At 30.8% G+C, this 18810-nt stretch overlaps 1 protein-coding gene across 1 annotated transcript in view; it reads right to left on the bottom strand.

The window, feature by feature from the left end:
• The window catches only part of LOC100573715 (homeobox protein 13), a 191866-nt gene extending 176020 nt beyond the window's left edge, over positions 1-15846 (bottom strand). The window contains exons 1-2 of the mRNA XM_029489993.1: positions 15722-15846; positions 13035-13071 (exon numbers count right to left, since the gene is read on the bottom strand). Of these exons, the coding sequence (XP_029345853.1) occupies positions 13035-13071; positions 15722-15846 (162 nt within the window). The remainder of the gene's footprint in view (positions 1-13034; positions 13072-15721) is intronic.
• Between the last annotated feature and the right edge of the window lie 2964 nt (positions 15847-18810).

Below are 18810 nucleotides of genomic sequence, written 5' to 3'. Positions count from 1 at the left end.
CCAATCGTTGGAAGTCTGTGGGATCAATTTGTAATTTCCATGTTTTTCGCACGGGCAGCTGTACGTTGCCAGTTCGCGTGTTGGCAAACTGTCTTCGTTGTTTATTTTTGCACCAGAAAACAAAACTAAAAACATTGTTTATCAAAATGCACTAAACTGATTTCTGTAACAATTCATTTACATAGAATTCTTGAATTTTATTATCACTATAGAGTTTATTTGAAGGCGTTAAATTCACTGGGTCCAATTAATTTAAAAAAAACCTTTTAGGCAAAACAACGTTATATATATCTCCATTAAAAATATCTCCGTATATATCACCATAGGTGGAATTAAATAAAAACGACAAACTTGGTATAACTTTGATACTTTAGAGTTAAATCATGCACTAACGTACATACAGCACGGTGTCCGCAATCTACCACAGGTAGATTGCCTATCTGATAATGTACTGCATCGAATCAGAATTTTTATTCCGGGCAACGGAAAAGTTAAGATAAATTTTGATAAACCACACACAGAATATTAAATAACGAGTTGAACAAAGCTTGAGTCACATAGAGTTGGTGTTTTTAATGGGCAACGAAGTGCACGGGTTCAGCTAGTATATTATATAGTCCTAAACAAATTAAAATTATTAAAAGTAACCCATACCTATTAAATAAAATTGTAAAATTCTCATTAAATTAAATTAAGTTTCAACCTGTCATCTCCTCTTTTCATAATTTTTTTATTCCTACCATTTAAATACATAGATATTATAATGTTATATGCAAATAAATTACTTTTAAGGAGGAAGATTTTTATTTATAAAACTACATGCTCTCTAAAATATTAAAGAGTCTTGTTTTAGCGAGAATGCATCTGAAGTTAAAATAAATATTGTAAGTCACTTTTTTGTAATTGATATTATAGCCAAGAATGGAACTGTTGGGGTATATCGATAAAATGGTGGTGGTCCCCATCTATATTAGATTTTATTTTGTATGCAATACCATATTAAATATAAATTGGATACCCAAGTTAAAGACTATAGTAATGATGTTAAATATGGTACTGTATACAGTAGTCCATACTGTAGGTAACTGAATATTTTAGAGCTTACAATTTCTATTTTCTATTTTAAAATTATTTATGAGGTGTGCCATACACCACGTGGCGTTCAATATTGTAAGTCAATAAGTATTTTAAATTTTCTGAGCGAAATATGGCATTCATATGGTGCATAGTGAGTCCAAAACACACAAACTGTTCACTTATACAGTCCACACTAAATACAATGTTACACTCCTTAGCGAAAAAAAATCAACAAGGAAATTAATATTTAAAAAAACCTAAATAAGATAGTTAAATTTCCCAATAGATGCAAACAAAAAAAAGGTGGGCAAGTGGGTGTCGCTCTGCTGTATAGTAGGTTTCAAGTGGGTCACTGTTATGGATAGTGTTTAATTTGAATTCAATGATTTAATATCATTACATAAGAAAAACGATTCTGAGCGAAGTCGGTCAGTCAAACTATGATGTTAATAAGTGTATTTGATGATATTATCGTGAATAAAGTAATTTATGTATAACCTGTTTACGTGAAACTTTGTTTTAAATTTTCAATCCTTAGGTATAAAATGCTTAAAAAGAATTGTGCTTATGTACTTTTTTATATTTTCAACTGATGAAGTAACAATATGTCAGGAACCTTATATTAAATTTTCACGCTTTTTTTACCAAACTATTCAATTTTATTAACAATTAAAGAAAAAAAACTAAAAAAATTAAAATTGAAAATGTCCGTAGACAGCTCAAAAAGAATGTGTATGGTGTATAGAAAATGAAATTATAGACATTCAGTAAAATGTTCATGTATCTACAGTTATTCGTTTTTGAATTACAACATTTGACCACCCCAATGCACCAACTTACCTATCGAATAAGATACTGTTTCGGTGCCCCATGACAGACACAAAACAAAAAAAACACACACACATCATTGTAAAATCAATACATGCATCGCTCCGCTCAGAATTTAAAAAAAAAAACTTAATAACTATCTATACTAAATAACATTTTTATAACCTGTAAAAAGCCAAAGAAGAAGAAGAAGAAGACTACACTATTTTCATTCATGCCGATTTTTCGGATAATATAATTGGTAGGTACATAATAAAACTAATAAAAATGTAAAAATGCATAAAGTATCTACTTAAATGCTAAATATAGATAAAAAAAAAATGTAATTAAAAATCTGCTGACTGTCAACTTTTGACTTTCGTATGGAAGGGGGTTAGTCACGATCCCTCTACCACCTTAGACGGCTACAAATTATATTACAACACACGCGTGCGTGGTCACTGTCAATATTATTGCCGATGGCAGAGTTTCTCTCGTCGGATGAGTTGAACTTTTTTTTTAAAAGAATTCCTATATTTTGTTTTATCAGTATTCAATTCACCTACGATGGATTAATATTTGAGTTTACAACATACGACACAACAACTTAAAGCGTATTTATACAGTTTTAAATTTAATAATAAATTAGGTAGGTACTATTACTACGACTAGGTAGGTACTTGTTTTTGTAAGCCTTAGTTAACACTTACATTTAATTAAACGAAGAAAACGAATTTACGCAAAATATTACGTAATCATCTATTAGTAATATGAGTACATAATCGTAAGGCATTTTAAAATATAATAATAATTTTTAAAGTATGATATTAAATTTATAATTGTCGAGTTTTGTAATCCATTCAACTTTTTTTTTAATGCAGTTTCCTTTACCACTACAAAATGTAACAATAATATTTATAAAAAAAGTTGTAGGTATAATAGGTACATTGTAATGTATAATTTAAGTGTTAATTGAAAGTACCCTCTCTGGAACACTTCATAAACAAAAGGGGCTATAAAAAATATTATTAATAAATCAAATTTTTTTTTTTACTTGGGTTGAATATTAAAATAATAAGTAGATAATAATATATTGTATGATCGTATTTGTGTCTTGTGATATCTTTTGTAATATTGTTAAGAATGTTTAATTTGTTATGTGAAATACATTTTATTATATTTCATACGATATATTATTATAGTTGTAACTAATGTACCTATAATACAATTTATAATAGTCATACATTAGTATGATGTATATTATTAATATAGTCTTTCAAATTCTAAAGTTGTACCTACTTCAATTAATATTTATCAAATTTTTTAATGGTAAATTATATATATTTATACAAAAAAAAACCATTAAATTTTATGGTAGAACATATGTGTACTGTGTAGGTTATATTGAACATTATAAATTTATAAAGTTGCTCAAAAATATGATGACAATGATGTCTTCGTTACCGTTGTTTTTTTATTGTTGTTGTTTTGAATGCAAGGTATGATAAAACAATGTAATGAATGCTAAAGCCACAAAGTATATTTTATAAAATGTACATATTATAAAGCAACGGTCAGTGGTGAGGGGACTGCAATTTTTGCTATTCTGACGGAGGGAAAAAATATCACAGCCATTAAAATTATTATTGTGCCGTATGATGAGAGAGGACCTATAAAGGTACAAAAGATTAGTGAGTACAAAAAATTGTGCATGTTTGAACACCTTATAAAATCGCTCAGGCGGTGTTTGAAAATCAATTTGCACACCAACGTAGTTTTTTTTTAAACCGTCCCATCTCGCCGTTAGCGTTGACCCATAGTGTGGTATTATTTTCATTTTCAATTTAATTTTTGCTTACCGAATTATTTTTGTTGCTAGTCCAGTCACTTTTGGCGATCTCCGTTCGTTACAGACTACGGAGAAAATCAGGGTCGCAATCTATCATTAATGAACACTTGCGGTTGTAAATAATTAATAACCAAGTGTTCATTAACGATTATTATTAAACGATAAAAGCATATTCCATAAACGATTTATTAATCGAATACGTTTAAACAAGACAATGATAATTATATTTGTTGTTAATACATGGTCAAAATTCGATTGGAAGTGCAGTATAAAATATTAACTCTAAAACCAAACAGACCAAGTTATAACGATACTGTGACTCTACAGCTCTGGATCCTATATAGACTCTTGCTCTGGGCAACACAAACAGTTTGGAACTCCCTAAAGTATAATAAGTAATAACAAACAAATTATTCTAAAAAAGTATTGTCAAGTTAGTTTTTTTTTTATAGTGAAACGTCTGGTTAAAAATAATTTTTAGGAAATATAATTGTATAACATTATGTGTATTTGTGATATCTGTATATGATATAATAATTTAATAATAATAATATGATTTGTCACTTTGAAATTCTATTATAAATTATAATGAACTATGTACATTTGTTTAAGGTAAGCCAGTGACAAGTGTCCAGAATTATATCCTTATATTAAGAACTTGTCATTTTAATAAGTTTTTAAATTTAAATTTACAAATATTGAGGTAGGTTAAAATGTATTATTAATTATTATAGATTTTAAGCGAAGCAATGATTAAATTAGCTTCAATGTTTTTTTTTTTAAATTTTTTTTATATTATGTTATTATTATTATTATTATTATTATTTTTATCATGGTTATGGCTTTAATTGCTAAGGTCATTATAATGGCTATATAGCCTGTGATACTGTGGTGGAGGGTACTATAGATTTTTTTACACGTGTGTGTTTGTTTTTGGCAGAATTTTGGTTTAGGCACCTAAAGGTATCTGCCATGTCTGGTTGGGGGATACTGGTGTCTGTCCGAAGAGAAGTGCCGCCCATGACCGAGATTCGAAGTAGCGACGGTGCGCATTGCAACCAACCTTTTAGTCCGCTCGGCCACTCCATCCCCCTATGTTATTATTATTTTCTAGTATAAAGAGATAAAACTGTTTCTAAAGTTGCAGGTACCAATATGGCAATATAGCTAATATTTTAGCTTTATTATTTATTATTTCAAAATGTATTCAAGCATTTTAAGTTAGGTTAATCATACACGCATAATGGTTTGTAGGTACTTGGTATAGCATCGACGTAGCTTTTACGATTAATAGAAGCGCATTTTATGTCGAATACCAAAAGTCTGTTTTTTTTTTAGTTAAATAACCTTTTTGTCGTTTTAGTTTTCAATAAACATATTTTAATGTTTCAATGTTTTAAAAAAACTACCTATTATATAATTATCTATTATTATGGTATTCCACCCAAAATAAAAATTATAACTTAAACCATTTAGGTAATACATTTTCCGTTTGGTAACAAGTTTTGGGTAGTCATAGATCATAAAATCGCGAAGTATCTATAGAAAGAAAATAACAAAATATTGTTGATATTTTAAAAGGACTTAATTATAAAACAATAAATTATGGAATACCGAATATGAAGCTTTTCAATATATGTATTGAATATTGATTATTGAGTTATGCTTTTGATAAATGTTTAAAAGTGTAATTTAACTGTAGTTGTTGGATGCAGTGAAATATTTTACATTCTTCTTTGGAATGCTAATTAACCGATAATTAATAAATAGATACAAAAATCCAACCACTTTATCGCAAAATAATTACGATATACATATATTAGCATTGTACACCTTGCGACCTAAAAATTACATTACTGATTGAATGGATTTCCTTACATAAAAAAAACTGACATAGGTAGTAAAACGTAATTCAAATATATTAATGGTGGATCTAACAGTTTATTCCACAGACAATAAATAAAAATTCATCAAAAGTAATGAAGGTTTTTCTTTAGTACTTACCTACTACTTTTATCAAAATTAAATTATATTAAATTCTTGTATTACATTTTATTAGTTTTTATACAAATGTCTAATACATAACTTGATAATAATTTTTTTTTTAATAAAAGGACATCTGTATCTACATCATATTTATGTGGATAGAAATATAATATGTACTATAAAGTATAGATATTTGAAAAAGATTTGTAAAATATATTACGTAATATAGTTAATTATTAAGCACTGAGCATGAATAAAAAATAATTTGAATTTAATATTTACCTTTACGATTTCAGATTTAAATATATGTACAAAATTGTGACGTTGTAAAATTTAATGAATTCTTATGACTCAAATATTATATAAGAAGATAATTATAAAAAATTTTTAATTTAATGACGTGTAATAATAAAAATTAAAAAGGTGGAAAGTAGCGGTAACCGCTTTGCTATACAGGAGGTCTGGAGGTGTCAAGTTTTCCTCGTCAATGAGAAGTAAGTCACTGTAATATTATATGTGTTAAATTTTAATTCAATCACTGTACCTATACGAAAAATCATTCTGATCGAAGACGGTTTGTCAGCACATAAGTATATTCATATTGCTATTATAATAGTTTGTTACGTAGAATAATTTACGTTAACAGTTTCAAGTACCCATTAATAATGTTTTTGAATTACAACAAAATAACGAATATTTGTTATCCTTCGATTAAATATCTAATTTTGTCCAAATTTGAACTCAGATCTTTACAAGAAAATATTGTATACACTAAATTTCGTAAATTTTTAGTTACAAAATTATTTCCAAATTTGAGTAATTTCAACGAATTTTGTCGTAATTCTAACTTTAAACCAGGGACTGGAACCGAACCTAAAGGAACCGTTTCTGGAACCGGAACCTTTAAAATATTAAGAACCGGAACCGGAACCGAAACCTTTATTTTAATATAATAAAGAACCGAAACCGAACCGGAATTTTTAAATTAAAAAGGTACTTTTAGGTTCAAAAATAAAATAATTTTATTTATCATATTTAAAGGTATTACGGTTTTGTGTATAACCTATGTAGTATGTATCTATGATATATTATGAGTTTTCTAATATTTCTCATACCTCAATTAACCTAACTTAACCTCAATCATACCCACATTCTGGATGACTATTTCCCCTGACTGGTATCCCCTGATTGGCCCGGCCTGAAGCCGGGCTCGGGCCGGACCGTGCTTGGTGTCACCGAAATCGGGTTCGGGCTGGGCCTGGCCCTTCACTTCAGTATTAGTTGTTCGGGCAGGGCTTCATTTATATTTTATAATATTAATTGATAAATGATTTTATTTAAATTTAATTTATTTATATCTATTTATTTTGTATTTTGAATAAAACGAAGATTGATATAGTATACTGAATACTTTAGACTACCGATTTTTTTTTTATTCTTTACTATTTACTTTACACAATTTAAGTACTAGATAATACTTGTTAGGTAATAGTGTACACAGTAGAGCAGTGGTCTTTAACCATTTGAATATATGGTCAAGTCCATATATTTCAGTGTAAATTTGGACTGGGTCCTCCTAAGTATACACTATATAATAATATATATTTAAGTTAAACGTATTGGGCTGGGCTGGACCGTATATTTAAAAGAAATGAATCGGGCCGGGCCGGGTATCATTAGTAAAATTGTATTTTGGACGGACTTGGACTTCAAAAGTTAGGCCCGTGCAGGGCTATAGTACACAGGTACAAATAAAAACCAGAATCTTAAAAAATGTATAGTAACTGTTATTTTGTAAAACAATTCTAAATAAATTATTCGAAAAAAAAATAAGACCATTCAAAATATCTGAATAGTTATTACTTATTACGAAGTTGTGGTACTCAGTTTTCCTGCAGCGTTCCACCAAGTCAAGCTCTGTGTGTATGTTGTACCACTTATACACAATACATGTACTATAGGTACTTGTTATTGGTAAAACTCCATTGTTCCAGTTTACTTAAACCCAAACAAAACCGCAGACTACGATACGATAAGTTGATAACCATGCAGTGTTAACTGCTAAGTGCTTCGGAACATCTATCCGATCAATCGGTGACGGCGGCAAAGCTCATATATCGTCTGTAAAAATAATAATATATGACCATATAAGACCATATAAGACGTGTGCAGTGTGTGCGCGCACGCTCTTGTTTTTACAAGTGGTTAATTAGGTTTTGAGACGATGAACAACGATAATACTATAATAGCACAATACAAAGTGGTTCACACTGTTGTAGGTGTGCAGATAACATTTTTAATCTAGGTCAATCCGGATAATAGTGGTTATTATTATAGTAGTGCACGCTTAAGAATATACCGGATTCGTTTCTTATTTTCAAATTTAATCCCGTAAGCTTATTTATTTTTTATTTTTTTTAATCTCAGGTACTATACCTTACGCTTTTATTATTCACGTAACGTAACGCGCGAGGCGTGAGCATACATTTTTTTTTATCTATATTTAAATATTTGTATTGGATCGTAAACGGTAAAAGTCTTATCGGATTTTCGCATAGGTACTAATTTTATCCAACGCATATTTTCAAATGTAAGTTTTTAAATTATAACAATCTATAATAAAATAACGTAATTTTTAGTGAACATTATAGTGAACCATATTCCATATTGTATACCTATAAGAAAAACATTAGATACACTACAAATAACTAAAAGGTGCTTAAATAAACGTAATTATAATTATGATATATCATTACAGTTTTATTAATATTACCTATATATACAATTTATATCATTACAATATTCTTACATTTTAATAATATTAAATATTTATATAACACTATAGGTCAAATTTATAAAATAGCCGTATGGTTTTGGGCCATAAGGCAGCAAGTTCAAAATTTGAAATACAAATTCATTAAATAGTTCATACAATTAATGAATTAAATAATTACAATACACTTTTCTCACATAACTAAAATATCATAATAAATAAATAGATATTTTTTTTTATATAATTATAATTATAATATGTGATTTTAATAATAATATGTTACTTAAAATTCATAAAGTTAAATATAATAGGTAGACTATTATAACTAAATGCCACGCTATGAAAACCTTAAAATAAAATGCAAATATCTTTACAACATAAAAAAAGTTATGATATCAACTAGACTTATCATAAAAACTTTAAATTATTCGTCCATTAATTCGTAATTATTGCTTCATTATTTTGAAAACTACTGTAAGACTTTTTAAAACCCAATTGTCCATGACATCGTCGATCACAACAACTAATGTTTAAATAATTCAACGTACATATTTGTATACCTAGTTTTTAAGTAATTTTATAATATTTTAATGGATTGGAAATATATTTATATTAATTACATTTAAGTAAAACCACACATTACCAAAGTTGTATTTTGTTTTCATAGGTACTATAATATTTTTCCGTTAGATAATAACTGTTGTTGGTAACTGTGCCTTTCCAATTATTATGGTCTTTATTTTAAGCTTCAAAACGTATATAAAATAACGTATATATTAGTGAACATTGGTTTTGACAGTAATTATTCAAAATGCATTTTTGACTTCTCGAGTTGGCGTGTATAGTTTCTTTTGCGAAATGATAATGTCTCGCAATAACCATCAGCGGCGGTGGTGGTGGTGCGTTACCCTACACAGAAAGACTGAGATATTCAACCGGGATTATTATAATGGGGACATTGACAATGGTGCGGGCAAATTTCTATGGGACGCTGCAGTAGCGGCGAACATTTGATGTCTTTGCTCGGCTGGCGGTGGCTGGAGCGGAACAGAAGAGAAGTTTTTCTCTGTGTATTGGCAAATGAAAAATTAACAGGAATCAGTTTCCCCTTCTCGGCTAAAAGTTTCCTTATTTATGTGTCATAACGAATGCCAAAAATCGCACGTTTTAATTAAATCTTAAAAATGGCAATACTACTGCTTTCTCTCTTTCTATTTCTCGCTCTCTCTCTCTCACACTCACTCATTCTCTCCTCTGCCACTACCGCCATCATCGTCGTCGTCGTCTCTCCGTTCGCTACAAAATGCAGGCTGCTGTCTACCAATTCCTTGCTCTCGCAATAATTAATGAGCTACTCTTATTTTTCACTGTCAACCCAGTTGGCAATCTAATAAGTCGCCAACGTAAACAGAAAGAGAGCGGACGCAAGTTGAACGAGAGTGGTGGAATGAGTTTAGCACGCGGGTGTACGCGTGTGTGTGTGTGTATGTGTGTGTGAGTTAAGGGGTAAGGCGGAGAGGGTGCACAGCACAATTGCTCATTCGCCTCTTTTTCTTATGTATATATGGAAATAAACTTTTATTCATTAACACGACTTTGCCATTAAAAAACGGACGCAAAAGTTGCAACCCCTCTACCCCTCCACAACAGAATCCACGAGCATTCCACCCCTACGCTCACGTCCGTCGGTTTTTCAAAAGAAATTCTTCGCTTCATCCGCCTCCTGTTCCCCTTGCCACGGGCTGCTGTTTTGCATACATGAGAGATATTATGCGAGCTAAGAAAATGAATAAAGAAATTCCCGAGAAAGTGGACGGCGGTGATGAGATAGCGCGCGTATATAGCATCAGTGTGCAGGCTAACGGGTAGGTGGTTTTTTCATCCTTGTTTTCTTCTCCACACACACACACACACACACACACACACACACACGCACGCACACTCACACATATACCACTCATCAACCCCTCTTTCTTTTACTTTTATATATACCTTATCCCACTCTTTCATCGCATCACTCTCTTGCTCTCTATCTCCATCTCACTCCCTCTCACTCAGTCACGAAATATTTGTGTCTTTATCTTTCTTTTTCTCTGTTGTAAGCGCTAAAAGAAGGGTTTAAAAACTAACCCTTACCTCATTCTTTTAGCGTACGTGTATGTGTGTGAGCTTTGCGCGCGCGCGGTGTGTGTGTATATGTGTGTGTGTATGTTTGTGGAAGTGTGTATGTGCGTGAGTATGTATGCGCGCGCGTGTCTCTTGTATTTTTTTTATTTTATACTTCTTACTGCCGCCGCTTCTTCTTTAAAATCGTTAAAATCTGGCCGACCGAAATGAAGGAGGGTATATAAATGAGAGAAAGCAAGAGAAGAATGAACGGAAGCAGGTGGGGGTGGGGAAACGAGCGAATGTGTAAAAAACTGGGGTCCCTCCGCACCACCACACAACCCGCTCCACAACCGCCGCACACGCCTGCCGACGTTCTCTTTTTTCCGCCCTTCCTTATCATGCGTGCCTCTTCCTTCTTGATGCTAATTGCAAACCGTCTGATTAAAGCGAAATTAAAGGCAACCCCTTGGGTTCTTTTATGCTGTAGAAAAAACACGTCTTGGTTGCCATGGTGCTTTTTTTTTAATTTTTTTTGGTATGTGTGTGCGTATTTCGTTTTTCTCCCCTTTTTTTTTATTTTTTTTACACCCCCATCGTCCCAAACCCCCAACATTCATTCATATATACTCACACACGTGCGCACACGCCCAGCTGCCCACACTACCGGCTCTCTTTCCTTGAACTTTATTACTAGGCGCTTGGCGAATATTTACATACGCGTATATGAGGGAGAGTGGTGCAAGGCGAGGGTGATGAACGACCTGTGTGTGTGAGTGTGTGTGGTGAGGGGGTTACCACAGATAGAGGGAGGAGACGAAGAAAAGAAGGAAGCAGAACGAACCGTCGCCGGTGCGCTAAAACAAAAAACCGGAGGCGGTGGCAAGGAAGAGTGGAAAAAACAACCTCATCGGCTTTAAGAACTATTGATTTTTGCATTTTTTAAAAGTTCAATTAATGGCTTCGGCGCGACGACCCTGCCACCACTACACCATCACCACCACCACTGTTACTTGGTTTTTAAAGGTTTAAATATAATATATACGTTGCTCGTTGTATTTTCTTACCACCGCCGTTCTTCAATTTAGAAATGTTTTATTTATAAAATTAAAATCTTCATCCCAAATACTATGCAGTATTGTTTGGTAAGAGTATATAATATAATATATGTATAATATACACTAACAGAAGAAATAAAAATATCTCTACGATTACAACAGTTTCGATATTCGTGACGATTCTTTAATAGAATTTTGGTTATTGTCCAATAACACTGTCTCTGAACAATTCCTGTGCACGACTAATATACCTATCTAATTTTTAGGTATATAATTTTCTTCTATTGGAAAAACAATGATTTCGTACTCTATAAATATAATCCAACCGTACCACATGCATTTAAAATTTGTTTTTCGTAAAACCAGTATATAAGTTTTTAACCAGAAAACCAACGGTAAATTTATCTCACAGAACGAATTTTGATTACAACATTTCAAACTAACGACTAACGAGTTCCTACCTAATAATAGATTAAACAATACAACTTGTAAAACTTGACTTAGTTCTCTGTTGTATAACTTTTATAACTTACTACACTTAATAATTTTATATTTTATAAAAATATGATACAATCTAATAAAGAAATATTAACAATATATTGTATTTAATTATCAAGACTATCTACAAATAAAAATAATTATAAATTAGTTAGATTAGCTTATTATTTAAAGCACGTTTGAGCATATTTATGGGTGGTTGATAAAGCTATAGATTCGTACGTAAAATATGTTTTGAATAGTTAATATTTTTGTTATTAATTGACTCTTAAAATATTATACGAATAACTGACTCAAATATAGTATTCTAATTAATTGCAACAATTCTAATTTCTAAATAGTGCATTTAGATTACAATGTTCTTTCACAGCCAAACGGTTAAGGTTTGGAACTATATGACTATCATTTATTATTATTTACTTAAGTGTCGTGTAAGAAGACGTCTCACACACATGACGTGTTGTCTCCGTAAAATTGGTTGCGCTGAAGGCAAATCGAATTCATTGTCAAATACATATTATATATAATTGCCATAAAAACATGATTTTAGATCGTTTATTTTCTGATCATGCAAGGAACAGTGATCGTCACTCGTATGTATCTTAAAGTATCTAAATAATAAATACCCCTAGTTAGCTGTCATTGGACGTAATTTACCTACCTATATCAACAATTTTATTAAGCAATTTCTTTGTTTATATTAAATAATAATAAATATTTTTAGCATTATATTTTAGTGTTATCATTATTTCATAAGAAAAGAGACTGTAATAGGTACGTTTATTAGTACGTTATTTGTGCAAATTCGTTCAGTATAGTTTTTTTATATAGAGGACATTTTATGTTCAGCAAAAATATCGCTATATTTTGTCCAGCATACCCAATGAAAATTGCTATTAATGGCAATGATGAGAAACCTGAAAATATATTTTTATTTGTTATATGTGCAATTAAATTTAAATCGAACATAATTAAGATCGAACGTAAATTTTGACTCTTATATCTAACACCTAAATTTGATTTTTAAATTGAAGAATGTTTGAACAGTGGTTTTACAATGGACAAAAAGTACCTACGTTCTTTTTAGTCGTCGACTAATGAATGGTGACATGTTCTGCTGAAGCGCTCCACTCTCTCTTTTGATCAATAGTCACTTGACTGTCACTTTGCGCAGTTAAGAGTAATCCTTAGAATAAGCCATGTGTTTCACAGACGAAAAATTAAAACAAAATAATCAGTCATAACAGGCAATGTACTATTTGTTTAAAAAAAAAAATATTACATTGTGTTTATGAATGATAGTATTCTATACAATATAATACCGCTTATAAAATGTTAACATCAGTATTCAGTATGGTAGGTAATGGATATCATTATATAGGTAGTTAAAACTTTAAACGCTTTGGATGGAAAAAAACTGAGACAGTTCGGACCAATTATTGGCCTTAAGGTCACCGCAAACACACGGATGGAGCGTATCGTGTGGACGAGAGGGTAAGCGTGTGAGACGGATTAAAAATCGAATGGGTAAAAAAAAGATAATAATATGATAATGATAAAAAAAAAGCGGCCCATATATTATACTTTTGTTACTTTCACTTTGGCACAAAACGAAATATCGTTTTAAATAGAACAGCGGACAAAACGATAAGATTATTTGATGAACCTACCTGTATCATTAAATGTCAGTACCTATACACGTCTTATATATGTTTCTCTGACCGATTGGCATTGCGCTAACGGACACACATCGTGGGAAATCGAATGTACGCGCCACCGCCGTCTAATAATCATCGGCGGATTGGCAAATAATTGTGGCAGCGATACAGAATTACTATATATTTATAATATAGGTACCTACCTACGGAGGTATAATATAGAGACGATAATGTGAAAAAGGATTGTATGCCTGTCCCGCGTATATTATACGAAACGACGGATAGAGATAGCGCCATAGCGGTCGATTGGGTTTTAAAACAAAATTGATCATGGCGGTAGATCGACATGTATAATATATATAACTACGTACACACACACACACACACACATCCAGCAAACAATCACACACGATCTCGTGATTGCGAGACATCATAATTGTAAATAATTGCGTCTAATCGATGTTTAGTGCCGACCGAGTCACGACGAGTACCTAACTCGGCGTGGTGCTCTCGTATTGTATATATAATATTGTTATGTGCGCCTATATTATTATTATTATTATTATTATATACCAGCGCCGCCGTCCGTCTTTCTGCGTGTGCATCTCATGTGGACGACTCGACGTCGTGTGTGTGTATATATTTTATTTGTGTGAATGTGTGTGTGTGTGTGTGTGTGTGTGTAACTTATATATGTGAACAACATGAGACCCAAACCGCCGGCAAACATAACTAGACCAGTTTCGATTAAGGGCTTGCACGTTTTTGTTTCATTTCGTACCTGCGTACGCGTATATTACCCGCCAGTTATATTATATATTATGTTATGTGTGTGCGTGTGTGCACACAAACCGACAATGATCATCATCATAGAAAGATTTATACAATATATTACGTATAGTTGTTGTTTTTTTTTTTTTTTATTTATTATTATTATTCATTCTCGCAGCCAGTTTTATTTACGTATATTAACCTATCCATATTATAACGTATGCGCGTATAATAAATGCCCGTATCTATACTTTATAGGTACCTATATAATATATAATAAACGTGTACGTACGATATACCGCGCCGTATCATCATCATGCCATGCATGCACCGCCGCCGCCGCCAATACAACATTATATGTACAAACAGTGTAGGACGACCTCCGCCGATGATGGACCGCTTCGTGTGCAGTGCGGTATGTATGGTATACCTACATAATAATAATAATATTATAATAATAGTTGTGTAGGTACCCTACGTTTTGTAATGGGAAAGTTCAGCGGAAATCGCGCATAGTCGCCGCACGCTTACTGTAATATTATATCGCACGTAGCATGTATTATATTATTCGTAACTACATAAATGTTACTACCGAAAATCGTTCAAACCGCAGACGAACTCGTGTCTATATTATACAAATAAGCGAACATAATATTATATATGTACCTAGGTACTTTCTATATGACTATTATTGTCACGTCGATCGATCGATTCGATACTCGGCCGATAGTCTAGTGATATATTATAGTCTGTGAGTAACGTCTGTGCAGTCCGGATGAATAGACACGGTTGGCCAATATAGTATAGTTACCTACATCAGGGGCGTCATTTCCCATTCTTTCATCGGATGCAAAACCAATATTGAAAATCTAAAGTAATACCAGTCACTCGAGTCATCCAATGAATTTTTTTCAACACACTTTTAGTGTAAATGTAGATAATTTTATAGAAATTATAAAAAAACAAATAACAATAATTTTGTTAACAAAAATGTTTTTTAGTTTGTTTTAACACATTATTATATGGATCACCACAGCTATATATAAAGCTTCATATAAAAATATCTATAAACCAAATAATATATAATTAATAAGTAATGTACCTATATTTAAATATAATTTAATAAATTACAATTTACAATAAAGGAAATCTTCTAGATTTTAATTTAGCGAAACGATCAACTGCTTCATTAAGATCTAGTGTATCAGCTTCTTCTTTTTCAGTTGCAATAACCATTAAATCACTTAACTTGTTACCTTCCATAGTTAAGCGCAAATAACTTTTCACTCTTTTCAATGTCGAAAAAAAGCGTTCATTGGAAGCAGTTCTAACAGGCAGTGTTAAAATTATTGTTATAGAACTATGAATAAACTATTGGTGATCCACAAAATATTGTGACAAATCAAAAAAAAATACAAAATTATTGTTATTTGTTTTTTACTATAATTTTATGAAAATATAATCTCCACAAAAAGTGTGTTAAAAAAAATCATGGGATGCATTTGCATACCCTTGCATCCCACAAATGACGCCACTGACCTACATCATGTTATAATATTTTAAACGGTGTGACCTGATGTGGTTTAATACTTTAGTGAATATAATAATGACCTACAGCAAATTCGAATGGTATCGAATCTACTTGCCTATAGGTAATACCTATATAACATGGTATAATACTATATAGTTGATGAGGTTGACAGGTTACACAATTTTAGGCGTTTATTATAATATTTTGTTTTTAATATTTGGTTGTATATTAAAATATAAAATACTTCGATTTCGTGACACTGAACTCATCCCGATGAAATCTGATTTAGAAACAAAGAGTTTTCGAGAGAACGTAGGAAATAATATGTAACATGATTTTCGTCAAACCAAGAATATTTGGAAAGTATTATCTTCATCGTGACAATAAGCTTTGATTTATTGATAGACTTAATATTATTGTTATTATGGTCTGATTACGGTTCAGAGACTTGCAAAAATAAAATAATAAATTAATTCAATAAAATATATTATATTATCTCTGCAGCACATTAAGTTAAAACTACAATGTCTTCAAAGGCAAAATATTAGATACACGCCAATCCAACTTGGTACGCAAAATATGTTTTTTTGAAATTTTAATTGCTTTATATAATATTACGACTGTTGCAGCAGTATCAATGAAAAACCTTGAATTGACAATATTATTATGAGCTATAATATTTTTATCATAATGCTAAAAAAAAACTTAAAACTTTTTCTTACATTTTTTTATGACCCATTATATTATACGAAAATAATAATAACTTATCGTTGTAAACCGTTGAAAAAAATTATGTAGATACTAACTAAGACAATGAGAATTTTGACTTTTATCAAAAAGCGGTTTGAAGACGTGAACACGACGTTTTGTAGGGGATGCGTCCATAACGCGTACATGGACGCATAACAACATCGTGTTCACACGGATATCCCTTCAGAACTGTAGATCATCCCTTCGCCTTTTGTGTGGGGGAGTTGACTTGATGTCAGCAAACAAAAAAATTAATGGTGTACAAACTTCATTGAAACGAGGGCGGGTGACTTATCTTTGATTACTTTAGCAAACCCTTGTCCAGCGATAACAGTTTTAAATAACACTCACTGTCGTAGCCTATATAATGTACTGCAGTGCCTATGTGTCACAAATAAAATATAATAACATCATAGAACGCTCATGAATCATAGCACGAATGCACATAATATTATTGCATTATGTTATTATTATAGCATCACGTGTAACATGTTGGTACCCACTACAAATTAGTTGTATATTTTTCCCATTAATGTATATACATTATACAGGGTTATTTTTTAATATAAACAAACACAAGCACCGATACGTCTAAATTTATCGAATATACCAATTATAATAGTCAGTACTGCACGAGGATATGATGATGTCAGACACAATACGTAACGGTCTGAAAATATTACACGGCATTTTGCGAATTGAAATGGTCTTGAATGTGTCTAAATTGAAATTAATAATATTAATTGTGTAAGAATGAATATTAGTAGTTATTAGTAATGTTCGAATACATTTTGGCTGTATAGTTGTTAATTTTGAATATTTTGCCAAAAAAAGTTGAAAAGTCGTAAAAACATTATTAAAGCAATACTCGCTGAATTTCAAAAACTTTTCTAAATTCCTAGGATTAGATTAACGGGGGAAAAAATGAAACGGTTTTTTAAAGAAAGTTTACTATAATTGAATGCCCAAACCACAGTAATAAGTTTTATATTATGATTATCGAATATTTATAATGTTTTAGTATTGATAAAATGTGTATACTGCAGTGTGGGTACAACCATAGCATGTCATACTCAATAAAAAGTGATAACTTCGTTTTGAACTTAACGCTTAATACTGTTATGAGCGGTCATTAAAATAGTTTTAATATAAGCATATTATAGCTCTATCGATATTTTCTAACATTTTTAATATTAGATTGATAGTGGTATTTTAAATAATTAGAATATAATATAGATAAACAATAGAAAATAATTTAATTTAAACATTTTAAGAATAAAATAATTATAATAGAATTTTGCGTACACGAGATAATAATAAAATAATATGATATGATTTAAATCGATATTTCTTTCAATTATTTTACAGAGACGTATATATTTTTATTTTTTTTAATTATATAGGTATATTGTTGAGCTTATAAAATAATATTTCATTGCATATACTATTATAATATTAATTAAAACTATAAAGGTTATCAACTAAATTATGTTCTTTTATTACAATACCCATTGATTTGAAATTAATTTGTAAATATCAAGTTAAATTAAACGTGCAAGTTGTTTGTACTTTTTCAGGCACCCAAACTCAATACGCTTCTCCCGAAGACCCTTAATTACAAATATAATTGACTTCATAATATATATTATGGCATTTTAAATATAATTGTATTAATATAATATAAATTAATACCTCAAAATTAAGTACACTTTTAATTATTTTAATATGACTTACAAATGACGATCACATAATATTATACAATAATGAATAACTTAATGGTACTTATAATACGAATGATTTTCAAAACAGTTTAGTATGAGAGTAATTTGTAGGGATTCACACACATTTATTATACGTCATGCAACAATTATTCACAATTTTACAATAATACTTGATGATCCCACGAACTCCGTAGACAGTAAAAAATTAAAACTAAAAAAAAAAAT

The sequence above is a fragment of the Acyrthosiphon pisum genome, chromosome A2, assembly GCF_005508785.2.
Source record: "Acyrthosiphon pisum isolate AL4f chromosome A2, pea_aphid_22Mar2018_4r6ur, whole genome shotgun sequence".
Classification (NCBI taxonomy): domain Eukaryota; kingdom Metazoa; phylum Arthropoda; class Insecta; order Hemiptera; family Aphididae; genus Acyrthosiphon; species Acyrthosiphon pisum.
Note: the sequence above shows the minus strand (reverse complement) of the source record. Positions and strands in the feature narration are given on the sequence as shown.